This window comes from Eptesicus fuscus, chromosome 17, assembly GCF_027574615.1.
Source record: "Eptesicus fuscus isolate TK198812 chromosome 17, DD_ASM_mEF_20220401, whole genome shotgun sequence".
NCBI lineage: Eukaryota > Metazoa > Chordata > Mammalia > Chiroptera > Vespertilionidae > Eptesicus > Eptesicus fuscus.
In genome coordinates this window covers 18298369-18324520 of record NC_072489.1, presented here as the reverse complement: position 1 = coordinate 18324520, position 26152 = coordinate 18298369, and the positions used below count along the sequence as shown (strand labels likewise).

Genomic DNA, 26152 nt, shown 5'->3' with positions numbered 1-26152 from the left:
AGGAAGGCAGGAAGGCGAACACTTGGGAGCCAGCAGTCCCGGATTGTGAGAAGGATGTCCGACTGCCTGTTTAGGCCCGATCCTACCAGGATCAGGCCTAAATGGGCAGTCAGACATCCCTCGAGGGGTCCCAGATTGGAGAGGGTGCAGACTGGGCTGAGGGACACACACCCCCGTGCACGAATTTCGTGCACCGGGCCTCTGTGTGTGTGTGTGTGTGTGTGTGTGTGTATATCCCTTCAGCTCCCTTCACCTCCCCATGTCCTTCTTGATCCCTTACTGAGGAGGGAGGTGGCATGTCAACTTGGATCCAGATGCTGATCCCCCTCACTAGTTGGGGGTCTCTGAGCAAATTGTGTAATGGCTCTCAGCCTCCAGACCCTGCCTGTGGAGCAGGGACGGTAAATCCACCCAGGCAAGGCGCCCGGTAGGTGCTCCCTGCAGGGTGCGGTGCGGGCCCTGGTTAGGCCCTGCGGGGGTGACCGAGGTGCTGGGCCAGGTCCCTGCACTGGCAGGGCTGACAGTTCAGGGGAGGCAGGAGCACCAGCTGAGGAGCGTGGGCCCCTCCCCATGTCCCGGCTGGTCTCCGGGGAGGCCTGTTCCTGAGCCTCGGGGGGGTGGGGAGGAGCAGCCCCCGCTCCCCGCACTCTTGGACGCGGGACCTGCCTTGCTGAGCCTGTGGTAGGAGGGCCCCCCAGATCTCCCTGGCGCTTCGCTCTGAGCCCCACAGTTTCAGCTCCAGCTTCCCACAGACTTCCTGTGAGGCCCTGGGCAGGTCAGCTCTCCGCCCTGTGCCTTTTTGGACCCCATAACTTGCTGCCCCCTTTCATACTGTTTTGGGGTAATATGGTGGATATTTAGCAAACTACACACAACATGAAAAATCATGCTTGCCAGGCTCTTAGGCTGGAGAGAGGCGGGGCAGTGGGTCTGACAAGCCACTCGTAGGCTCCTGTCTTCCTGCCCAGCACCCACCTCCCAGCCCGTCTCCAAACTAACCACCCGGGCTCTGTCACTCACCCGGATGCTGCCCTGGAGAATGGAGGCGGCAGCTCCTCCTTCCACCCACTGAGCCCAGGACATGTCAGGATCCCACACCTGCGCCCACTGCTGAGCTTCCCCCCTGGCTGAGCAGCCACCCCCCAAAGGCAAAGAGGGCATGTTGCCCCTCCCCTAGCCCAGTCACTCTCAGGCCGCCGTGTTATACCCAGGGTTGGACGCTGATAAAATCAATGACGCAGACCCTCTCTTCTTTTCCGAGTCCCCACTCCTGCCCCCGCCCCCGTTTGAGTTGGGTCCCTCTTTCCCCTTCTCCCTGGAGCTGCAGGGGCGGGAGGTGCTAGAGGGCCTTGAAGAATGGGCCCCCACCACTAGGCCGCTTCTCATGCCCTCCTTCTCTGTGTCCCCAGGAGCCATGAGGTGCCACGTTGCCACCAGCTGCCGCGTGGTGTGGCTGTTTGTGCTGATCTCTGGATGCTGGGGTAAGTGTAATCCTTTTCCCCACAGCAGGCTTGGGAAGCCAGGCTGCAGGGTGCGGGGGCCGGCCGTGGGGTTGGCACTCTGGGGCAGGAATTGGGAGGGGACTGCTCCGGGACCCCGAGATCCCGCCTTGCTGTGTGACTGGGTACACACTTCCCTCCCTGGGCCTGGGTTGCTCTGCAGCACTCTCAGGGCTGAAAATACCCATCCCCAGGGCCTGGGCCACGGGAGGCGGTGGGAGGAGCCTTGAGAAATACTTGAGCTTTAAGGGAAGGAGGCATCTGTGACTATGAACCTTCCTTCTTCTGGGGTGCAGGGCAGGCCAAGTCTATTCGGCTTCCCAGCAGTCTTTTGAGCACCTACGGTGCGTGTCACTTTGGCCCAACTCGGGGGTGTGGAAGAAACGACTCGTTCTCAAGGAGTTCAGAGTCCAGCGGATTTACTAGACCACGCTAGGATTTACCCTGATGCAGGTGAAGAGAGTGGGAATCAAGGACAGAGAAGCCCGTCTGAAGGAAAGGTGAATCGGGCCTGTGGGGATAGGAGACACCCAGCCAGAGGGAGACACTTACTCCGCGCTTTAAGGACTGAGAGAGTTTGAAAATAGGGGAGCGGGAGGAAGGCACTCCTGCAGGTGGGGGCCGCCTGAGCAAAGGCGTGGAGCTGAGGGCCCTCTTCTCTCTGCCGGGAGGACCAGCCCTCCTCCCGCCTTCCCTGGGTCAGGGCCGGCGCTAGTGCCCACCGAGGAGGCCAGGAGCGGCCAGGGCATTTGCCTGTCCTGGCCCCAGGATCAAAGAGCTCTGGTCTTATCTAAAGGAAGGCACAGCTGGCACCGTGTCCCTGGGGGCCAGGGTGTCTCTGGGGAAGAGCTGTGGGCACGGTGTGCCTGGCGACAGGCAAACACATTCCTGAGGGAGGCCAGCTCCTTCTCCCACTCCAGGGAGCCGGGCGCCTCTGGAGGAAGCCACAGCCTCAAGCTTGTTGGGGTGACGCTGGCATCCTGATGCCCGGAAGCCCCTTGACTGTCCCCTCTCCTGGCCTGCGTGCTTGGCGGGGTCTCTGCTGGAGTGCTTCTGTGACGGGGAGCTCACTCCCAGCCAGGGGAGACCTTCCTGGGGGGTACCCTCTGGGTTTGCTAGAAGGTGGCAATCAGGACCCTTTCCTCAGCCTCCTGTGACCTTGGACACTCATGCCCTCCCCCCAACATAGATGTAAAAATGGAACAGGTGCTGAGCGCCCAGCTGCCTTCCTCAGACGAGGTGGCCGTGTCCCTGAGCACCACATGCAGCCACAGTGGGCCCGAGCGAGCAGCACAGAGCCAGGACTCCTGGGTCCCACCCACTGCGCCCGGGGTGCCCGTGGGCAAACTTCTTAGCTTCTCTGTGAAACAGGAAGGGCAGCAGGACTTTGCTCCTCGGTTGTAAAATGATCAGAGGCGTTAACACGCACATCCAGCATTAGAGGGATGCCTGGCACATATTCTGTGCTAAGTAAGACAGCTGTGTCTTTTCCTAAGGGGAGCGAAATGGGACTCAGGAAGCAGAAGTGAAGTAAGTTGCCTGGGGCCACCCAACAATTCCGTGGCAAAAGCAGCCAGCCTGTGGTCTAGCCTGCCTGGCGTCCTGGCATCGTGGGCACAGCCCCTCGCCCTGCCCCACCTGGAGCAGCCAGTGTTCCTTCTGCATGGGCGTGGCTGACCTTAGGGACCGGAGGGCACCATCTCCTCACCGTGCCCTTTTGACACCTGCCCCCAACCCTGAGCACTCGCCTTGTCCCCCAGACTACACCGCAGGGCCTCTCCTTTGTTCCCAGCTGACCCCATGCCCGGCTGATTTCTTCTCCCATCCCTGGTGGTCAGAGGTGGGTCAGGCTCAGGGACAGATGCCCCCTAGATGTCAACCTCCCTTGTCAGCCTGTCGCCTTCTTACCCTTCTCTCCTCTGGCCTGTGTGCTCCCAGGCACTTCTTATTCTGCACCTGTGGGCCTGTAGGGAAGGCCAGAGCAAAGGCCTGAACGGGCCTCCTTGCCCACCTTGCTGGCTGGGCCAGTGAGCATGGCTGCATCACTGGGTCACGGAGGCAGTCTCCAGGCACGGGCTGAGGGCCCCTCACGTGGGGCTGCGGGCTCCTCACCTGACATCAGCATGCCCACTCACATTCCCACTTCCCGGAGGCCTCAGAGCTCCCGAGGCAGTGGTTCTGCCTCTGGAGGACACAGCCTTCGTGCCTTAGAAGTGGTCTTTAAGAACGAGCGACCTGTCAGCACGCCCCTTTCCCCACCCCACCTCCCAGCAGCCCCCTCCCAGTCCCCAGGTGCCAAGCTGGCAGCTCAGGGCCACCCGCCGGGCCTCCGAGGGTGGCTGCCTACTCCAAGAACACGGGCCCTGCTTGGTATGTGGCAGGCGATGCATGTCCCCTGCGCTCTGCCCAGCTGCCCGTGCAGAGCTCTCAGCGGCTGATTATCGGCAGGTCCTGTAAGATCAAATTTAAAAATGAACGATGCTGCTGCAGGCGATCTTTGCCTCGCTGGCTCCCCTCCCCCACCAGCCCAAGCCCGCCCCTGAATTCTCTGGGCACCCCTGAGCCTTCTACCTTTGCTCAATCCAAGGCCCCCAGCAGGGATCAAAAGCATTCCCCCTGGCCGAGCAGGCGGCCCTGTTATTAATACCAATATTAATAATAGCTACCATTTATCGAGTGCTTGCTGTGTGCTGGGGCATGGCGCTAAGCGCTTTATGTATGTAATCTCATTTAATCCTCAGGACGGCCATGATGTAAGTCCTATTATTATCACTCTTTTACACGTGCGTAAACTGAGGCATGGGACAGAGGCTCAGGGAGGCAGGAGGGGGAGGGGCCCCCTTGACAGCAGCCTTCTGTGAGTCGGCCTCAGAGTTCTTGAGCCTGGCCCAAGCTCTGAGGGAGCCCACATCAGCAGAGGTGAGGGAGCGAGAGCTGCACCCCTGCCTACATCCAGGGTGCCTGGGCATCCAGGAGCTGCTATGCAGGTGCTGCACAGCGTGGGCCCCTGAGAAGGATCAGCTCCCTGGTCGGCAGAGCTGAGGGAAGTGCCCTCACCTGCCTCCTTCTGGCTGTTTTCCAACACCAACACCAGTTCTCTGCACACCCACCGAGGGTCTAATCATTTAATTTTGACCCCAACTACCTGTCATCCGTATCACCTGTCACAGATTGAAGGTTTAGGCCCCTCTCAGGGGCCTGTCACAAGTCCCAGGTCCCCGTACTTTTGACCAACTGGCTCTAAATCGGAGGTTCTCATGACCCTTCCTTGGGTTCAGTTATCCAGGACGACGCACAGACCTCAGGGAACACCCCCTCCCATTTCCTGGTTTACTGTAAAGGGCGCAGCTCAGGAGCCCCAGGTGGGAGAGACGCACAGGACGAGGTTTGGAGCTCCGTGCCCCCTCCAGGCGCCGCCACCTTGGCATGTGCTTATGTCCAGCCAGTCTTGCTGGTGACCAGCCCCATCTTGGGGCTTCCCAGAGGCTCCACCCCAAGTCACATAAACTCAGCTGTGGTCAAAGGACTGCCTTATGACTAACAAAAGACTTCCAGTCACTCCGGAACCTCCAAGGGTTTGGGGAATCTGTGCCAGAAACTGGGACAGACACCAGGTATATTCCTTATGGCGCCACCTGTGGAAGGCCATGGGAAGGGGCTCGGGACAGGGGAAGCCAGCCTCAGGGAGTTTCTGGGGGGGGGGGTGTGGTATGGGGTTCTCTGTGGATGTGAAATTCTTCAGCACATGCAGGTACCACCCTGACCCCTTCCTGTACCAGCCCCACTCGGAGGTGTCCCAGACTCAGACAGGCTTAACTGCCCAGGGTTCCCAGGCGGGCTGCCGCTTACTAACGGCATGACTCTGGGCTGGTTCATACGTATCCCCTCTAAGCCTGGTCTCCACAACAGAGAAATGGGGCTATGATGGTACCCACCATACCACGAGGATTGATGGAGACGATATAAGTGACTGGTGCAGAGATGGAGTCCACAGATGGCAGCCATCATCATCATCATCATCATCATCATCATCACTACTACTATTATTATCGTTGTCATCATTTACAGAGGGCCTTCTGGATGCCAAGCCCTTTCCTGGGCACCAGGGTTGTGGCTGTCAGCAAAGCAGACTGCCCTTGTCCTTGCCAGCTCACATCCCCCCTGGAGCCGGGCTGCCCACTAGAAATGCAATGCGAGTTATGTGTGTGGTTTAACATTTTCTAGGAGCTGCATTAGAAGAGAGAAACAGGTGAAATTTGTTTTAATAATATATCTTAACCCAATATATCCATAATGCTATCCGTTCAACACGGAATCAATATGGAAGATGAATGAGGTATTTTGCACTCACTTTTCTTACAAAGTCTTTGAAATCCTGTGTGTATCTTACACTTCAGCACAGCTCACTGTGGACCAGGGCTCAGTAGCCACCCGTAGCTGGTGGCCTCGCTGAGGGCCCATTTGCCCTGAGGCGGGCGGCCATGGCCGTGGACAGATGCGGTGCCCACTGCAGCCCAGCCCTCTGCGTCCCCTTGGAGAACGCGTGACGCTGGCCGACGGGTCCCTGACTGACGCCCTTGTCCTCTGACTTCCAGGCCAGGTGAACCGGCTGCCCTTCTTCATCAACCACTTCTTCGAGACGTACCTGCTGATCAGCGAGGACACGCCTGTGGGTGAGTCGACGCGGGGCTGGTGGGCACTGGGTGGCACGAGGTGGGCTCCTTTCCCACAAGTGAAGGTGATCTTAGAGACTGAGACCACCTTCCACCCGCTCTTGGAACCTCTTCCATGGCATCCCTGATGGGTGTTCATACGGCTTCTGCCTGGGGCACTCAGCGCTGCCCACGGTGGCCCTTGCCCACAGAGGGGGATTCTAAGTACCAGAGAGGCTATCGTACTGAGCCGAGGTTGCTTGACTTTCGCTTCTGCATGAGTTTTTTCCTACAAAACGGTTATTTTCCTCTTTCTTGTGAAAATTTGAAGATGGAAGCTGTTGCAAACTTTGTTTTATAGCCTTCTGAACTTTTCTGGGATCACTGCATTTCCTGCATTGAGTATGCCTGTTTTTGTCATTAGAAAAAAATGAACTATTTAGGAGGTGATCGTAAGCATCCTGGTGTTCACCCCTCGCCCTCCCCATCCCTCATCACCCTGGTCTGTCCTCATGGGCCCCCTCCCGAGGACCTGGCTCCTACACCTGTAGCTGGAGATCTGCGTGCACAGCCCCATGGCCTTAGTTCAGCTCTGGGGACCCAGAAGTCTCTCAGGAAGTGGGAGTTGAATGGAATGAACTGTCTTGCAGCTGTTCTGACGGGCAGGCAGGCTTTGCAGTGAGCATTGTGCAAACAGCAGGGCCTGGAAAGGCCCCGCCCACCTCCACAACACCCTCTCCTCCGTCCTCTCGTTCTCATAGGTGTCATTTCAGGGCAAGCGGCTGTAATCCCGGGCTTCTCACGTGGGTGGGGCTATGTGCCAGGAGCGGCGTACGTCCGGGGTCAGCATGGCCTGTCCTTTGGTGCATGATTTGTACTTAGAAACGAAGCAGGTGACTCGGAGAGTGGAGGGGTGTTAAGATATTTACCTAGTAGGTAAAAACACTTCTATATAAAACCAAATGCAGGTGCTTGAAGTGGGGAGCCTTAGGGGGCCCCAGACTTCCCCTGTGTCTGTGGGGGCATGCGCACAGCCCCTGAAGAGGCCTTTCCTTCCCCTCTCCCTGACGGAGCTTTTCTGCAGGTGGGTGCTGGGCACAGCAGGTGTGTTTCCGACTGCTGTGGGGATGATCCCCATGGCCCAGTAACGGTTCATTTCTGGGACTGGGGCTTGGGGGGGGAGGTGGGGATGGGACTCCGCGGTCGCTCCTTTGGTGACTAGAAGCCCCTACGGATCAGCACTGTGAGGATGAGTTTGGGGACTCAGGTTTGGGGATTGGGGTGTTTGAAGGGCTGCCTAGGAAAGTGGTTGCCTGCCTCTCTGGAACGTTCTTCCAGAGGCTTTGCCCGCCTTCTGGGGGCTGGAGAAGGTTCCTGCCAGTCTCTTGGAGACCTTGTTGAGCTGTTTCCTCCCCTCTGGCGTGGATCGGGGATGTCTGTGGGCTCCTGGATTCACCTGTGGCTCCTCCCCTCACTCAGGCCTGGCAGGGGCTGGCACGGAGCCAGCAGAGTAGGCGCCCAGCACACATGTGTAGGTAGCCGAGTGAATGTGAGCAGCATTTGTCACTGTAGGGGCTCTCCTATTTTCGGTTCATTTCTTAGTTCATCAGAAGGATGGGCGCCTGCTCTGGGCCAGGCCTGGGTGCTATGGATCCAGAGAGGGCTGGAGAACTCATGGGCAATAGAGTATCTGGTTAAGTGTCAGTGCGTGATTAAAGGAGGAGGGGTCGTGTCTCGGGGAGGGCAGAGGCGGGAGGCTGCAGAAGAGGTGTTTGGGAGGCGGTGACAGGTGAGCAGAGTTCTGAAAGAGTCCCTTCTCATTCCTTCACACACGATTTCCTGTGGCTGATTTTCTGAAGTGTAATTTTTTAACCTCATCCTCCTGGAGAGCCCTTTGTTGTGGAGAGAATATACTTGGGACAGGTGGGCCACTGAGGCAGAGGTGTGGCCAGCCACTCACCGACCAGGGTTGCTGGCCAGGGGAGGTGAAGGCCCCTCTCAGGTGAGGCGTGCTGGCTTCATCACCTCGTCTGTGACTCCACATTGCCCTGCTCAGGCCTGAAGGCGGGGCCCTCGGAGGCCCGTGGTGCAGGGAAGGTGAGGGGTGGACATTGTTTGGCCAGCGCTGACAGCGACAAGGAAGCCCCCAGCAGGCTCTGATCTAGCACCTTTGACTCTGGCTCTGGATCGTCTTCTGCAAATGCCGGCATCGATCGGACTACAGGAGCGACTCCCAGAACTCAACCCGTTAAGGCTACACTTGGCAGTCGCAGCATGGTGTCTGTCTGTGCAGTAGGGGTTGATCGTCACTCAAGGGGGCTGTAGGAGAGAGAGAGGACTCAGTGAGCTGGAAGACAGCTCTGCTCATCTCTCTGGGCAGGAGCTGAGTCCTGAGCTGGCCCAGCACCCTCCTGGCCCCCTCCCTTCTTTTTGTATCAGCAGAGGGCAGCGCAGCTCTGGCCTGAAAGTCATGAGCCTGGTTTCTGTTCCTTGCTGTGTGGCCTTGGGCACAGCACTGCCCCTCTCTGGGCCTCTACCTTCCATCTCCCCAGTGAGAGGGCATTGAAACGATGGACCCATTGGTCTTTGTCTTGGCAGCCCAGCTGGCCCCAGATATCTCTGGGTCCTTAGATGAGACAGGCCTGGAGAACTCCACTGAGTGCTGTCACCTACACGGATGGCCCTGGGCCATTCATAGGGTGGATGTGGACTCACGTGGACGTGGCAGGGTGCAGGCCTCTGACCAGCAGTGGCCAGGGTGAGAGTGAAGGTTGAAACATCTTGTCTAGGGGACTGGCCTTTTGCCTGCCATGCAGAATGGGGTGGCCTAGAGACACGACTTTGAGATTTGGCGATCACTAACCCTTTGCTTTAGGAAGCTCGGTGTTCCAATCTGCAAAATGGGGATGGAGTAGCCCCATGTCTGGATTGTTGTTGTGTTGACATACGATACTGTTAACTCCAAAGTCTCCGCACCTGGAAGGTTTTGTTGTTATGGAAAGGATAGGCTGTGTGTGGCCAGGGATGGCTGGATGGGCTGCCCTGCCAGCCACGGGCTTGCAGGGGGGGCAGACGAGCACATGGATGACCTGGTCCAGTGGGGTGGTCAATACCAATGGCCAGCGGCATAGCCCAAGCCAGTCAGAAAACGTCAGCTCACAGGAGGAGGAGGTCAGTGCTGTGGGCAGGCCAGACTCCCAGCTCTGGGGCTGACAATCCCTTTCTGCCTGGACACCCAGTGGTGGGGAGTCATCATCTTACGAGGCAGCTCCTTTTTGTGCGTTAGTTCTGAGAACGAAAAGTTCTTCCTGATACTCATATGAAACCTGTCTCCCTGGCACTCCTGCCCATTGAATGACCACTGAAGCCTTCCAGAAAAATGACAACAGAACATGTGATGTACAATATATACGTGGAGCTTTTCCTATATCATAAAACCCTAATATGCAAATCGACCAAACGGCAAAATGACCAGTCACTATGACGTGCACTGACCACCAGGGGGCAGACGCCCAACACAGGAGCTGCCCCCTGGTGGTCAGTGCGCTCCCACAGGGGGAGCACCGCTCAGCCAGAAGCCGGGCTCACAGCTGGCGAGCTCAGAGGCTGTGGCAGCTTCTCCCGCCTCCCCAGCAGCTCTAAGGATCCCGCGCGGGATGTCCAACTTCTGGCCCTGAGGGGTCCCGGACTGCGATAGGGTGCAGGCTGGGCTGAGGACCTCCCCCGCCCCCTGTCCCAGTGCATGAATGTTGTGCACCAGGCCTCTAGTATTATTATACTGATGTTTACTGAGTGCTCAAGGCAGTGTCCTCAGTGTTGTAATTACTTCATTTTTAAGATTCCTTTTACGAATCGGAGTAGAGTTCGGCTGCGTCAGTATGTAGTTTCTGTGACTGCTCTCCTGGGTTAAAGAACAGGACGTCCATCCTGACAGCGGGCCGTGGCCCTGTGCCCAGGAGCGGAACGGGAGGGCACAGCGCGGCCATCTGAAACCCTTGCGGAGGCTGCTTGTCCTGTTACTATCTCCTCACCTATCTCAGGTTCCAATTCCCTCTGCGTGATGTTCTTTCTGAAGACCATCTCCCAGCCAGAGGAGACAGCAGCAAAATGAAGTCATTAAGTAGCTCTGTCCTCCCACCACCCTGGCTGTTAACGCTCAGGGCCCCCTTGTCCCTGGGCGTCTTGCTCCAGACCTGCACATCAGTCGTTGGCAGCAGAGCCTGGCTTGGGTGGTGCAGAGCAAGGGCAGATCAAGGACTCGGTGTCTGGTCCGGCCCGTTGGCATTGCCTACACCTTGGCCCTGGCTGTCAGGGGTGAATGGCCACGTGGCACCTTTAGGGTGAAAGACAGGTGCTGCAAAGGTGCTGCTTCCGCGTTCCACTCCAGACACGCCGCCAGAATCGCTCATGTCATCACCAGTGACCCCTGTGGCTAATGCAGTGGCTAGTTCCCGGGCCTTGTGACCTGTCAGAGATGATCTTTGTCTCCTCCAGGATGTCACCTCTCTGGCTGTTCCTTCTCGGTCTCCTTGGCTGCAGGCTCCACATCTCCTGGGTTTCTTTGCATTGGCAGGCCCGGGCCCAGCTCCTGTATCTCTTCTTCATGTTCTCACTCCCATGTGATCTCTAGTCTCACGGCGTTAGGTGCGGTCTATATGCTGACGACGCAGGGATGGCTGCCTTCTGCCTGGGCCTCCTCGCAGAGGAGATTCCAGCCTCGTGTACCCACCTCTGCTCACCATTTCCACCTGGATGTCTAAGAGCTCTCCACCTCAGCGTGTCTAAAGCCGAATCCTGATCCTCCCCCCAAAACCCCTGCCGCCCCTGCAGCCTGTCCCATCTCAGTTACCTGCACCTCCCTCCTTCCAGTTGCTCAGGCCAGAAGCTTGGGGTCATCCCTGACTCTTCCCTTTCCCCCTCACCTCTCCTCCAGTTCATCTGGATGTCCTGTGGCTCCAGCTTCAAAATATTTCCAGAACCTTCTCCCTACCCCTTCCTCAGCTACCCCCAGGGTCCAAGCTTGGGTTACCCAGGCAGCTCCCTAATGGTCTCCCTGCGGCAGCCTGTTCTCACCAGAGCAGCTGAGTGAGCGAGTGGTTCTTTGCAGCCTGGGACAGAGCCTATCATCAGGTCGGCTCAAGTCCCCCATCCCTCTTGGAACAAAAGCCAGCGTTCCTAACTGGCGTGAGGGCTGTTTGCAGCCCTGGCCCTGCTGCTCTCACACCTCCCCATTGCCCTCCCCCCGAGCGCTCCCTCCAGCCATGCTGGTCTCCTTGCAGTTCCTTGGGCAGGAGAGGTGGCTTCTGACCTCTCAGCCTCTGCAGGTGCCGCTCCTGCCCCTGGAACACGGTGGACGAGCCTGTGCTGGGCAGTCAGGTCAGAGGCCACCACCTCGGAGGCTCTCCAGGCGGGTTCAGGTGTGGCTTCCTCTCCTCCCTGTTAGTTCCAGCTGAGGTGCCGTTGTGACTCTGTTGCTCATCTGTCTCCCCTGTTGCTCCGTGAATGCTTCCAGGTGGCCAGGGCCATATCTGTGTCCCCCAGGGCTCAGGCCCGTGCCCGGCTTGCCTCTGGGGTTTGGGTGCCTTGGGGACAGGAATGGAGTCTGGAGTTTGTGAGCATGTGGGGGGATCTTTGAGCAAGGGCTGGGGATGGCTCCATACCTGCTCACCATCCCTCCTGGAGTCTCAGGCCAGGCGCTCCCCTCCCAAGGGCGTGTCAGGAGTGAAGTGTTGGTGACAGCAAGGATGGCTGCCCAGAGGGTGGGACCCAGAGAACTTGTCCCCCAAACAGCACAGATGCTGGAAGTGCCAGGGTCGTGTTTTTATCACCCCAGCTGCCTGCGGAGTTGCGTGTGGCATTTGCTGGAGACCCTCGGGGCGCCGAGCCAGGGAGGGACAGAGCAGCAGCATGAAGTCCGCCTTGGAGGCACCACCTGACTGAGGAGCCCTGAGAGGGGCCGAGACTTCTACCTCAGCTGCCACCGATTCTCACGCCTTAGGTCCTGGAGGGGTGGTGTCCCTCGGGGCTGGCCACTGAGGTCACTCCTCCAACCCCAGTGCTACATAGCTCCGGCCAGATGTCTCCCTGGCACCCACCACTCCCCAGAGCGCCCTGCTTTCTGGCCCTGGTGACCCACGCAGCATCCTAGCACCTCATGCGGTCTCACCACTGCCCCTCGCCCGTGCTGTTCCCGGGACAGGCGTGCCCGTGAATTCCTACTCTTCTTTCAGGGCGGAGCTCAGATGCCAGCTGCTCTGCGAGGCCCACAGCCTCCCATCCCCTGTCTGCTTCGTGGTCGTCTCTGAAAGCTCTTAGCGAGTTCTCGCTTGCCGTCTGTGTGTACCTCCCCCTTGGCTGTTCATTTTCACTTATTACTTTTATTAATATCGACATTACAATTAATTATAATTTTCACATTTATGTACAGCCTAGGATTGTGAGCGATAATATTAGCGAGTGTTTATTGACTGCCAGCCTCCTGCCGGGGCCTCGGTGAAGCATTTTCAATGCATGGCCTCCCATGGGCCTCACGGTGACTCTCAGAGGTGTCCTCATCTCCACTTCACAGCTGAGCAGGCTGAGCCTGCGTGCCCTCTGTGCCAAGCACAGTGCCGGGTACAGAGGGGCTCAACAGATGCTGGTCAGATGAGTAGCGGGATGAAGGCAGGGATAGAGGATGTGGAGGGTGAATGTCTTGCCGATCCTCCTGCCCTTGTTTCCCTGTCCCTCTGTGCCCCCGAGGTTGGTGCCCACGGCGCCAGCTTCCCCAGGCCGACCCTCCAGCACTCCCAAAGCGTCTTGAGCCACAACTCAGATGGTAGTGCCCACGCTAATCACCTACACGACTGAATTAGTCTTGTCAGGAGCCATTAAGGCGGGAGCTGGGATTCATTAGGATGGATCGGGCCCAGGTAGCGCCTGGCACTGCTGCCAGTCAGCGCTGATTAATTTCTCTGCAAACCCCATCAATGCCCAGCTGTTTCGTCTGCACCCAGGGAGAGCAATTTTCAGTGGGCTGACCCCCGTCGGCAGTCTCAGCAGATGGAGGAGCTGTGCCCCTGTGGGCGCGTGGACAGCTCCCTGCAGGGGCAGCCCCCATGGAGCACAGAGTGGGAGGCTGGCGAGAGTGGCAGGCTGTGTGGGCAGCGAACACTTGGGGATGGCGAGATGTCTGGGCATGGGATTCTGGAGAAGACGTGGAAGGGATGGGTGAGGGGGAGTCTGGGAGGTCTCGGTACCTAATGTCTTGGGAGGGGCGGTCCCTCCCTCCCTGTGCCTTTCTCCCATTGTATCTTTAAAGGGAAGAAAGCATCTCTCAGGAGAGGATGGAGGCTGAGAGTGATTTTCCTCTTTAACCAGAGAGTTCCTTAGGACTGACACAGGGGACAGGGGTCCCTGGTACCCCAGAGCAGTTCCTCAGCAAGGAATTGCAGAGCTAGAGGGGCGTGGATGTGAGAAGTCCAGTGGATCCCAGCATCGGCTGGGTGTGTGCTCTGAGCATGGCTTGGTCTTTTCTGCCAGCCGCCGGTACAGAGGCAATATAGCCCAAGAGCCAGTAATAATACAAAAAATAGAGTATGTTAGAAATAACAAGTGCAAAGGAGAAATTATCATCTTTGGTTGAAGTTAAGGTCAGTGGGAGACAGGGGGCTCTAATATTTCGCACCTCACTTTGACCCCCCCATCCCCAAGGCTCTTCATAGAGCCTATGATGAACCCCTACAGCCTCCTGTGGGACAATTTGATGACCCTGTCTTAGTCAAACACTCCCACTTTACAGATGGAGAACCTGAGGCCCAAGAGGGGGAGCTTGCCCAAGGGCCCAGCGAATAACGTTGGATTCCAGACTGAAGCCTGCCCTGAATTCACACACCAGCTACAGAAGGGATTCAAAGGGGCTCTGCCGTGCAGGCTCGTGCTGCCTTGGGGCCTGGGGAAGAAGGGCCTCTTGGGTTAATGGGGTGAGAGTTTAGGACATAGTTTGAAGAAAGGGCTCCAGGTGCCTCTCAGCTTTTACAATCTTGGGGTAGCGTGCTTAAGGAGGGGAAGTAAGGTCAGCCCAGAGGCTCCCTGGGGGACATTCAGGCTGGAGGGGGCATGGTTTTAGAGGAAGGAGGTGACCCGGTATCTGTCCAGATGATCCGATGCTGGGACCCAGGGGCGGTGGCCCTAGGTTCTTATCGCCATCACAGAGCAGGGACTTCACTCTTCCTTCTGGGAGGTGGGGTGATGACTCTCAGGACCCCTGGAAGGGCCCGGGTGCTTCTGCGGCCTTGCCCCCTCTTCCTTCCTCCAGGGCAGCACTGACCCTCAAAGAGGGAGACAGGACGGATTAGTGCCCTGTGGCCCTCTGAGGGATCTTATGGGCTGTAGCCACTCTCAGGAGGCTCCTGACTGGGCCCACGTACAGCCCCAGCTGTGGACTGGCCCTCAGCACAGGGGTGGGGGTCGGGTGGGTGTTTTGGATGCAGCCATAATAACACTAATGATAACGATGATGTGCCACCTGTCGTGCAGGCAGACTGTTAATGTGTTAGACACTTCACACCTGTGCCAGGCCGTGCTGGGGAGCGGGGTAGGGACGCATACATGAGAGATCACTGGGAAAACGGCACCTGTCTTTCATCATGCACCTACTCTGTGTCTAGGTAAGCTCCTCCTACACATGGCTTCATTGAATCCTAAGAGCAAACCGAGAAAACGGGCCTCGTAACCTCCATTATGCGCTGAGGATGCAGAAGCTCCGAAAGGATAACTTGCACAGGGTCACACGTCTCCATAGGATGGAAATTGGACTTGAATCTAGTGCCAGCTGCCCCCACATCCTGTGCCCATAGCCACATCTTGGGAATTCTGTATGTAGGTCATGGCTTTCAAGGAGCCCCAGTTTGGTGTGGAGAACCCCAGGCAAGTGGGAGCATGGGCTACGGAGGACGGAGGAAGGAGTTTGTGCTGGGCACGGGGACGGAGGAGGTTTCGTTGTAGAGGTGGCGTTGAGTGGCCGGGCTTTCACGGGCTGAAGCCACAGGAGAAGCATTTCAGAAGTGACCGGTAGTGGGGCAGATGATTGGTGTTGTGTTTCGGATGGCAGGGATAGGTGGTTGTGCTTAAAAATAAAAATAATGGCAGCAACTACTCAGTACTTGTGTTTTACTAGTTAGATGGCCTGCAGGATCTCCTTGAATCCTTAGCAGCAGTGCTGGGGTGTCTGTTCTGTTAGAGCCCCATGTTACAGGTTTAGAGACAGCAAGCAAGCTGCCCAGGCTTCCACAGCTCAGTCAGGATTTGAATTCCAAGAGTTCGAACTCCAGCGTCCACAAACTTATGACCCCGCTGTGCTGCTTCTCAGGATTGTGTGGGTCTTTCCTCAACCTGTCACCCCGGAGAGGGCCTCAGTGACCAAGGGCCACACCGGAGAGGTGCCGGATCCAGGGGCAGCTGCCCCAGGCTGGGAGAGTGGCCAGCACAGCTTGGCCTGGGAGCAGAGATCCCGGGCTGGGCCAGGTGCCCGGGTCCCAGGCCTGGCTCTGTTCCCACATGGCTGTGTGAGCGTGGGCAGGTGGGTTTCCCTGCCGGGCCTCGCTTCCCTGCGTCTCTCAGAAGATGCTAGTCCTTGATGACGTACAGAGTTGGGATTACTGCTGAGCAATGAATGTGGATGGGGTGGGGGGGATAGAGGAGAGTGAGAGAGTAACCCGGTTGCTTGCTCTTGGGCTTGCTGGGCCCTTTCCAGTGAGCAGCCGTGAAAGAGGCGGGGGCCTTGGCCAGCTGAGCTGTGGCCAGGCAGCAGGCACCTTCTTTAGGGGGGTGGCAGATGAACCTGGCTCAGCCGTGTCCATAGGTGAGGATGTGCTGAGCTTGCAGCCAACTGGGAACCAGCCGAAGGTGTAATTTACAAGAGCTGAAAACCCTCCAGCTGGTTGGGGAGAGGGTGGCAGGCAGAGCCAACTTTGAACTTGTCATCACTCTCCTGCCCCAGTGGTTCTTTACATGGCTCAGGGGACCTGTGAGCCTGACTGTCCGACTACAGTTTAGCCCGGAATAGGAGGTCAAGTCTTTCTGTCAGCGCTTGACCAAGAGAGGATTTGGACACCCAGGAAAGTTGTCCGTTGGCGCAAGGATCGCCTTGAAGGTCCCCCGTCTGTGCAGAGTACATCAAACACTGGGAGGGGGAGCACAAGGTCTTACGAGCTGTGTAACCACCAGCAAGTCCCTGGGCCTCTCTGAGCCTCCTTTGCTTCCCCTGGAAATGGGGATGATCGTGCTTGTTTAGCTGACTTCACAGCGAGCTTTATGAAAGAGCTTTGAAAATTAAATTGCTGTGCAAATGGCAGACATTTTAATAGAACCATTTGTCTTTAAGTGCTTCCTCTTCCAAGAAGCCCTCCATTGCATTTTCAGCAGGTGTGGACTGTATCACCGGCTACTTATCCTCTCTCTGCCTCAGTTTACTGATTTGGAAGATGGGCATAATGATCACACTGTGTCTACTCATAGTATTGTGGTGAGACTCATAATACTCATAGTATCCTATATAATAAAGAGCTAATATGCTAATTAGACTGAACAGCAGAACAACCGTCTGGACATCCTTCTGGACGACCATCTGGACGACCTTCCGGACGAAGCTGGGGCTGCAAGGGGCTGCGAGGGCCTGCTGAGGCTGCGAGGGCCGAGCCCCTTGCATGAATTTCATGCATTGGGCCTCTAGTTATAATTATATAAGTTAGTTAATTTGGGGCATATAGAACTGTGCTTGGCACTAATAGAAGTTAACTATTATGTTATCATTGACTAGTCAATGATAACTATAATGTTATCATTGACTAGGAGCAGTTTGGGACAGAAATGATGCCCTAAGTCAGGGGTGGGAAACCTTTCTTCTGCCAAGGGCCATTTGGATATTTATCACATAATTCTCGGGCCATACAGAATTATCAACTTAAAAATTAGCCTGCTATATTTGGTCGAACATTTAATTAACTCACCCTTAATGCCTTGGCAGGGCCAGACCAAATGATTTCTCGGGCCTTATACAGCCCGTGGGCCGAACGTTCCCCACCCTGCCCCAAGTGACCAGAGCCCACTGTGCCCAACGCATGGATACTTGGTATGTTTTATGCATTACTCCTCCAAGGGGCATTTTCACTCTTCAGCTGGAAGAGACTGAGTGGCCCCCGGTCCACCTTCCAGCCTGACCAGGAATCCACTGGCACAGCTGTCTGCCAACAAGTGGTGCAGGCGCTGGGTGGGCAGCTCCCTATCTCACCAGGCAGTGAGCGCCACCCGCCTAGTAACCGGCCATCCGCCTCCTGCTGCTGCTCCCCATTCATCTGGTCTGTTTGGAGGCGCGTCGATCAGAGGAGGCGGACAGAGAACCTTCCAGCCCCAGGGCTGGGGTGGGGTCCTCACCCACCATCTCTGGCCTCTCTTCTGATGCCTTATTCTGCCTTAATACTACAGTGGATGGAGGGGACAGGACCTCCGAACTCTGGTCCTTCTGCCCCTTGCCCGTGCCTTAGCTGCCCCCACACTCAGGTGTCAGGGGCTGCCCGTGGGCCCTCCTTTCCCCGGGCTCTCTGGGCAGCAGGACTCTGGGTGGGGGGAGCCCTGGCACTTCCTAGGATTGATTTGGCCTTTGAAGAGGATAATTCAAGATGAATATGCCGGCGTCCGGCCGGAGTGAGATGGAGGGATTATTGAGTGTTGAACCTGCTTCGCCGCATCAGCTGCTTTATGAGCTCTCCAGAGAAACCCTATGTTGTGGATAACTCAGCCCTGACAGGCAGGGAGGCGGCGTCTGTCTCCCGCATTCCTGGGCGAGCTGTCTGGGTGCACCTCGCTCACCCCATCTGGGTGTCCAGAGCGGCTTCTGGCCTCATTGCAATGAAGGTCATTGTCCCTCCCCAACTTGTTCATCCCGCGCTGCCCCAGGCACGGGGTAAGGGCAGCGGTGCTCACCTGGTGGGTCCTTGTGCTGGACTCTGGCTCCAGGCTGCCTCGGACAGTCCAGGTAGCAGGGAGGTGAGTGGGCCAGAGCCTGTGGACAAATCTCATTGACCTCTGGCAGCCTGTTACCCCCAGGGGCAGCCCAGCCCCATCGCTAGGGGCACGGCCTCTGCAGGGGCAGCCCAGCCCCATCGCTAGGGGCACGGCCTCTGCAGGGGCAGCCCAGTCCCATCGCTAGGGGCACGGCCTCTGCAGGGGCAGCCCAGCCCCATCGCTAGGGGCACGGCCTCTGCAGGGGCAGCCCAGCCCCATCGCTAGGGGCACGGCCTCTGCAGGGGCAGCCCAGCCCCATCGCTAGGGACTCGGCCTCTGCAGGGGCAGCCCAGCCCCATCGCTAGGGGCACGGCCTCTGCAGGCTGCCAGGCTCCTCGGCAGGCCAGAGTGGGTCTGTGGTTCAGGGACTCTGTACACCAGGGGTCCTCAAACTTTTTAAACAGGGGGCCAGTTCACTGTCCCTCAGACGGTTGGAGGGCCGGACTATAGTTTAAAAAAAAACTATGAACAAATTCCTATGCACACTGCACATATCTTATTTTGAAGTAAAAAAACAAAACGGCAAAAACACCCGCATGTGGCCCGCGGGCCGTGGTTTGAGGACGCCTGCTGTACACCATGGGGGTGTTGCTCCCGTGGAACCAGCCTTGCCTGATGATGACACACAAGGGCATGAGGTCAGGGAACAGAGCCCCTCGTGGGGCCCTGGCAGCTCAGCTCAACTCCCGTGCCTCGGCTGTCCGTCCTCATCGGGCCCTCCTGCAGCTCCACGGCCTTCCAGGGGCCATCCGGGCGGGCCAGGCAACAGACCAAGCTGTCAACTCTTCGAGGGCAGGGAGTGTGTCTCAGAGCCTTGTTAAGGGGGGTCGCCTGGGTGTGCAGGAGACTGACAGTGAGCACCGAGGGCCTGCCTTCCTCAGGGTGCCCTGTGGAGCCTGGCAGGGGGAGTGTAACACAGGTGACACGCATGCTGTGTGTCATGGCTTAGCTGTCTGTCCCAGCCCAAGAGCACGTTTAGCCCTGGGCTGTGACAACCTTAGGTCACAAAAGTCATACTGAGGGAAAGGCATCCAGAGGGGAAATGACGGGGGCAAACTGCACGTGAGGGACAGCTGGGGGCCAGGAGAGCTGGGCGCAGGGACTTCCCGCAGCAGAGTCCAGAGTAATAACTGGTAGTTGGTGCCCCGGGGGGTGGGTAGTCCGGGGCTGGCACCAGCATTCCGTCATTTTATTTTAAAATATATTTTTATTGATTTCAGAGAGGAAGGGACAGGGAGAGAGAGAGAGAGAGATAGAAACATCAATGATGAGAGAGAATCACTGATCGGCACGAGCCCACAACCCGGGCATGTGCCCTTGACCGAAATCGAACCTGGGACCCTTCAGTCTACAGGCTGATGCTCTATTCACTGAGCCACACTGGCTAGGGCACATTCCGTCATTTTAAACACAACCCATGTCTCCTCCTCCATCCTCACTCTTCTCTGCGTCCGTCATGTCGTGGGACTCGGAGGGTGGCAGTGGCTCGTGATGAAAGCAACGTACAAACCCTGTGCCGGGTTCCCGCTCAGCGGGTCCTTACGATAACCCATAAGGGCCACCACTGGCCCCGCCCTACAGATGAGGAAGTTAGTGGCCGGTCCACAGTCCTCGGTCCCAGTCAATGTCAGCGCCGAGGTTTGAGCCCGACCGTCTGACCCCAGGGCATGCCTGGCTCCATGCCCGTGTGTGCCCGTGAGTAAACTGCCCCAGGTCCTCAGGCCTGTTTCCCCACGTTACAAACTGAGGACGGCTGGCCTCTTCCAGTGTGTTCTTCCCTCCTGCCCGCAGTGCAGAAGCCCCGGAGAGCTGGTCACAACGCAGATGGCGGCCCACATCCCCGAGTGCCTGAGTCAGTAGGTCTGGCAGGGGCCTGAGAACTTGCATTTCCACCGAGTTCTTAGGGGCTGCTGCCACTGGCCTGGGAACTCCACTTTCAGACCGCTGCCCTCGCCATGCTGCTTCCTGGCATCCTGGTGTGTCCTCCGTCACCCAGGCCTGCTCAGTTCGCAGCCCTGGGGGCGTCTGCCCTGGGGGCATTGGGCTGGGTTCCCTGGGCCTGCCTGGCCATCTCGCAGGCCCCCTGCCTGAGACATCTCCTGTGCTCTCTACACCTCCGCTGGGGCTCATCCTCGGGGAACACGTGTGTGAACTAAGAGGGAGCCTGAGGAGCACCGGAGGCACAGGAGAGCTGGAGGCCTAGGTGCCCAGGTGCCTGGTGCCCCGCATGTCTTGCCCCCGGCCCCACCTTTTGTGTTTACAGAGCGGCTGTGCAGAGTGGACACAGTGACTCCTGACGGCCTTCATTAAAAGCTCTGGAGCAGTTTAAAATCAATTGTGGAGAAGGGAGCTGCTTCCCTCCTCGGGCACCCCCACCCCTGCTTCCAGGGAGTCCTGCCCAAGGAGCTGTGGGTCTGGCGGAGGGGTAGGTGTTTTAGGGCTGAGCAGGGAATAAGGGGAGAGGAAGGGGGCAGGGAGGAGGAGGGGGAGAGTGTGACTTCTGAAGCCAGTGAATCCACTGTCTTTACAGTCTACAGCCAGGCCATCTGTCAGCAGCTCTTGGCCGAGCACTCCCAGCTCTGGCCTTGCCCCCACCACGCTGAAGCCTCCACCAGGTCCTTCACCTCTGGGAGCCCCAGTTTTCTCATCTGTAAAATGGGTCTGATCCCATGTACTTTGCAGAGCTGTTGTGATTTCGGGGTGAAATAATGCATGTGGTGAGCACAGGTGCTCAGTGGCAGGAATGTGGACCCCATCGGATGCTCAGTGGCAAGCATGGTCTTTGCTGCTCCACCTGGGAAGCCTCACCTGCCCCCGCCTGCACAGGTGCTTTCAAAAAGCAAACGTCTGTTCAGATGTTGGCAGCCCAATGTCCCCCCGAGTCTGGCTCAGGCCCTGCCTCATTCTGTGGACACAGGAAACTAGAAGACACTCATGGGGAGTGCCCGGCGGCACCTGCCCCTCTAGGCTGGACCTCTGATCTCGAGAGCTTTGGATCCTGGGGTGAACAACCTCTTCTTGTGCCTGTCGGCCATTTAAGGAGGACTAAGATGTTTAGCAGCGGCATTTCCCTCCACCCACAATGAAAACAGCGCCGTGTGCGGTAGTAAGGCAGCCATCCTAAAGGCAGTGGGACATCGCTCAGAACAAACTGTGTCTCCCCCTGCCCTTCTCAAACCTATTTTCCAGCTCTCTCCTGATCCTGTACAAGACAAATAAAATCTTCATACTTTCACCATGAAGAGTAAAATAAAACGAAAAATAGCTTCATCAAGTGTCGTGGGGGCAAGGGGTGGGGAGAGATACGTATATTTGTATAACTTGGGTTATCTATTTCATGGACTAGAAACATGTCCACGAGAAAAGTGGCACCGCCTTTTAGTTCCAAAAATATAAGTATGTGAGTCTATTTGAGAAGCGGCAGTAAGGAGGCCGCCGCGTTCTGACATTAGACTCGGGGCCTCGACCTGAACCACAGGGCTGTCCCTGCTCCAGCCTGGCACCCTCATCTGGTGAGATGACATATGGGCTGTGGCATCTGACATGTGACACATGCCCAGCCCAGAGCCTGGCACACCGTCAAGGCTGGTTCTTCCCAGCCTGCCCTTACCCCGTGGGCAACAAGTGTTGCCTTTGCTTTTCCAGTTATTTCCCGCCCGGTCCTCTGCCATTAAAAGAATAATGAGGAATGAAGCCAGGGGTCTCCCACCCTCCCTCCCCACCCATTCCTCCTCCTCAGGAGGGTCCCTTGGGTGAGTGGCAGGGAAGGCAGGACGGAAGGTGGAAGCAATTAGCATGCTCTTACCAGCCAGCTCTCCTGCCATAGTTTTCTTGTTCGTAAATCAGGACGTTGATTCTCTTATGACCAAGCATCAGTGGGTGTAAAGTCCCCAGGGTGTCCAAGAGCTAGGACTCTTGGGATCAAAGGTGTTTCATGTTAGAACTACTCTGTTTGGCCTGAAGTGTTTCTTCCGTGTTCCTCATTTTCTGGCCCCTTGCTTTGGCCAGAGCAGTGTCCTGCCCTCAACAGATTCAAAACCCAGACCTCTGGGGTTTCTTACGTTGCCACTTCTTTATGAGGCATTTGTAGACATATCCGCCCACAACCCTATCTTGGAGGCCTCATTAACATATTTTAATTTAACCAACATATGTGGTACGTACTCTGTGTCAGTAGCTACTATAAACTCTTTTAATCCTGTAACAATCCCCTGAGGAAGGTGCTCTTATTATCATTCCTACTTTATAGGTGGGGAAACCGAGGCAATAATTGCAGTTACTTGCCCGAGGTCATGCAGCGGGTGAGTAGGGGTGGCGCTGGGATTTGAACTGGGGTGGTTAGCATCAGCATCTAGCCTCTTAAGCAGTGTGTTCTGCTGCTTCCGAATAATAGTAATGGCAGTAGTAATCGTGGCTTCTATTTATCGAGCACCTGTGAGGTGCCAGGCACTTTGTACACATTATTACACCAAATCTTTATGACAAACCACCAGGTGGGTATTTATGTCTTTGTGTATCAAATAAGGAAACCGAGGCTCAGCGAGAATAGTTAACGTGCCCACAACCCCAGAAGTGGTATAGAGGGGGAGGCAGAACTGAAATCCAGGGCAGCCTGTCAGTGAGTCCCTGCTCATCCTACTATGTCTCCTAGATGCTCTGGCTCCAGAGACCCACCAGTTATCTGTGATGAGGACTTGTCTTATCCAGAAGCAATTCCGCTCAGCCCCACTGTGCCAGAGCCTTTACAGTTCTGGGGGATGCCGAGAGCATGAGGAATGGGAGTAGGGGAGGAGGGTGGAAGAGTAGGGTAGGAGGGCGATGAGAGAGCAGTTCAGCAGGACCACTTATGGACAGTTGATTGTTGGCCTTGATCTAATGTCCTACGTGCCCTTCACTGGCCAGTTAAAATGAAAACTAATGACGGGAATATAAGTTAAAGTGCCTTTCAACCCTGACACTCCTGGATTCAAATCACCTTCCCGCTTGTCCTTCTAACTGTGTCTCATAGAGCTAATAAGAGCAGTCATTGATGGAGGGCCAACTAGGTGCCAAGACTACCTGCATCATCTCATTCAATCCTCATAACTGTCCTGGGTGAGGACGTTATAATCGTATTTCTGTTCGTTTCAGATGAGACCCTCCAAGTGGGTGCAAAAGTATAATGCCGCATTGTCCAAAACAATAGCCACGAGCCACGTGTGGCTACTTAAATGTACATTAATTACAATTAGATAAAAAATAGAAAACTCCCTTTCTTATCCAAACCGGCCACATTTCAAGTGCTCGGTAGCCACCTCTGTGGAGTGGCTGCCGTGTTGGACAGCACAGAGAATATTTCCATGATCGCTCAGTTTTCCAATGAGCAGCCCAGCAGCCTGCCCATAGTCATTCAGCTGGGCAAAAGCAGCCCCCTGGGAACCACTGTTTTTCATGCCTGGCCATTTCCCCCTGGCCCTGATGGCAAAGAATATTCTCTCTAGGTAGCAGCTTATGGTACAAAGAGGCAGCATGACCTACTCAAGGTCGAGAGGCTGGAGTCGATGGGGTAATGGATGCTGAGGCCCTGAGTCATTGAGTGCCACCCAGCTCTCGGGGCTCTAGCTGGGCAAGCTCAGAGCCGGGGGCCCGTGGGCGGGTGATATTCCCACCTTCGGCCAGAAGCAGCCCTGCCGGTTATGAATTTTTACAGCTGTTTACCTGACGCTGTTCTGTCCAGGAGTGAAATAACTCTCCCCACGGCCACTATGAATTCTTTGCTTCCCTGGGACAAAAAAACTAGCCCTTGTGATTGGAACATTGTCTGCAGTCCTGTCAGGTAGCGGTGGTGAATGACAGGTGAGAGAAAGCAAACGGCTGAAAGCCATTACCCTCTTACTTCAGTGGACTCGGGAAAATAGTCATAAATTAGTGCCGTGTGCCGAACGAGCAGAGAGGAAAAAGCACAAAATATGAAAAAAAAAAACCACACAAAAAAGAACATACCTCCTCCCTGAGAAAATCGTAATTTTCCTCCCGAGGGTGGGAGGAGTAGGCTGTTCAGAAGGTAACGCCTCTGAAGAGCCTGCGCGTCACTGTCACTGTCACTGTCACCCTGCCTTTGCCACACCCGGAGAGGAGACCAGGCCCTGCAGGACCCATCAGTGAAGCAGGGAGTTAGCGCCCCCGCCCCCCCCTGCAGGGCCACCTCCTGCAGTGTGTGTTCCTGTGTGAGGGTGTGTGGGTGATGTGTCTTCATGGGGTGATGACCTATTTGTGCATATACCTTCTGTGTGTACGTGTGTGTGTGTGTGTGTGTGTGTGTGTGTGTGTGTGTACATGGGGTCACAGACCACCTTGGAGGCTGGAATCGAGCGAAGAGCAAAGGACAGCCTGTACGGTGCGTGTGCTCTTATTGATGAAAGGACATTGGCTCCTCTTACATTGTGGCTCCAAAATTGTGTTCCTTTGTGGAGGGTGGAGAAGGAGGTGTGAGAAGGCAGAATGGCTCAGTAAACCCCTTTGGAGATCCCAGGATTGGGGCTGCTGGGAACAGTCATCTGATTTCAGCAAGTTCAGCTTATACACCCAAAGGTGTGAACTTGAGTGAGAACATTCTGTGGGTGGATAGTGTACAGCAGGGGTCCTCAGACGTTAGCATGCATTTGAGTCCTCGGGAAGGCTTGCTACGACAGATTGCTGGCCCCTCCCCGGAGTTTCTGACTCAGCAGGTCTGGGGAAGGGCCTTGGAATGTGCATTTCTCACCAGCTTTCAGGGGGTGTTGATGCTGCTGGTCTGAGGAGCACACTGTGAGAACCACTGATACACACCTTCGACAAAGTCCTTTAATGAGTCCCCAGCGTCACAAGCCTGTGCGGTTCAGCAGGAGGTAGTGTGGTGTGTGGTTAAGAGCATGGAGCAGACTGCTGGGGTTCAAAGCCTGACTCGACCACCTGTCACCCGTGGGCCCTTGGCAAGTGGCTTAACCTCTCTGTGCTTGGGCTTCCTCATCCATGAAGTGGATGACGAAAATATCAACCACACAGGGCTGGTGTGTGGAAACTGTGTTAAAAGCTTAGAATAGCCCTGGCTGGTTTGGCTCAGTGGATAGAGCATCAGACTGTGGACTGAAGGGTCCCACTTTTGATTCCGGTCAGGGCACATGCCCGGGTTGCAGGCTCAATCCCCAGTAGGGGCATGCAGGAGGCAGCTGATCAATGATTCTCTCTCATATTTCTATCTCTCCCTCTCCCATCCTTTTTGAGATCAATAAAATTACATCCTATATAATAAAAGCCTAATATACAAATCGACCGAATGGCAGAACTACCAGTGGAATGACATGCACTGACCACCAGGGGGCAGATGCTCAATGCAGGAGCTGCCCCCAGCCCGCAGGCCCCAGGCCAGCCAAGGCGGGTGCCAGCAGGGGCTCCCCAATTGCCCCGCCAGTCACCCTGCAGTGGGAGGTGACCTGTGGCGGTGGGGCAATCGGGGAGCAGGGCCAGGTGGAGAGTGATCCGGTGCTGACCCTCCATTACCCTGCCAGTCGCCTCTGCAGAGGGAGGCGAACGGCTGTGGTGGCGGGGGGGGGGGGGGGCGGGGGCAGGGCTGGCAAGCAGGCAGTGCCAGGCTGGCCAAGGCGGGTGCCAGCAGGGGGCCCCCCCAATCACCCCACCGGTCGCCCCACAGATTGGCCCTGACGCCGGCCAGGCCTAGGGACCTTACCCATGCATGAATTTTGTGCATCAGGCCTCTAGTTAAGAAAAAAAAGCTTAGAATAGTGCCTGGAACCTAGACAGCACTATGTGTATTGGCTAACATTATTCTCCCCACTTTACAGATGAGCAAACTGAAGTAGGTGACATTCCAAGGTCACACTGCAAGTTAGGGCAAAGCTGAAATAAGAACCCAGGCCTCCTGACTCCTGGCCAGTGCCCCACACCCCTTTGCCCCACCTCACGTGAATCAAGTTCTCTTTA

At 56.5% G+C, this 26152-nt stretch overlaps 1 protein-coding gene across 3 annotated transcripts in view; it reads left to right on the top strand.

Moving 5' to 3' along the window:
* The first annotated feature begins 1414 nt into the window (after positions 1 to 1414).
* CDH23 (cadherin related 23) overlaps positions 1415 to 26152 on the top strand; it is a 363598-nt gene continuing 338860 nt past the window's right edge. For all 3 annotated transcript variants that reach the window (XM_028151376.2, XM_054728837.1, XM_054728836.1), the window contains exons 1-2: positions 1415 to 1481; positions 6095 to 6172. In XM_028151376.2, coding sequence (XP_028007177.2) covers positions 1415 to 1481; positions 6095 to 6172 — 145 coding nt within the window. The remainder of the gene's footprint in view (positions 1482 to 6094; positions 6173 to 26152) is intronic.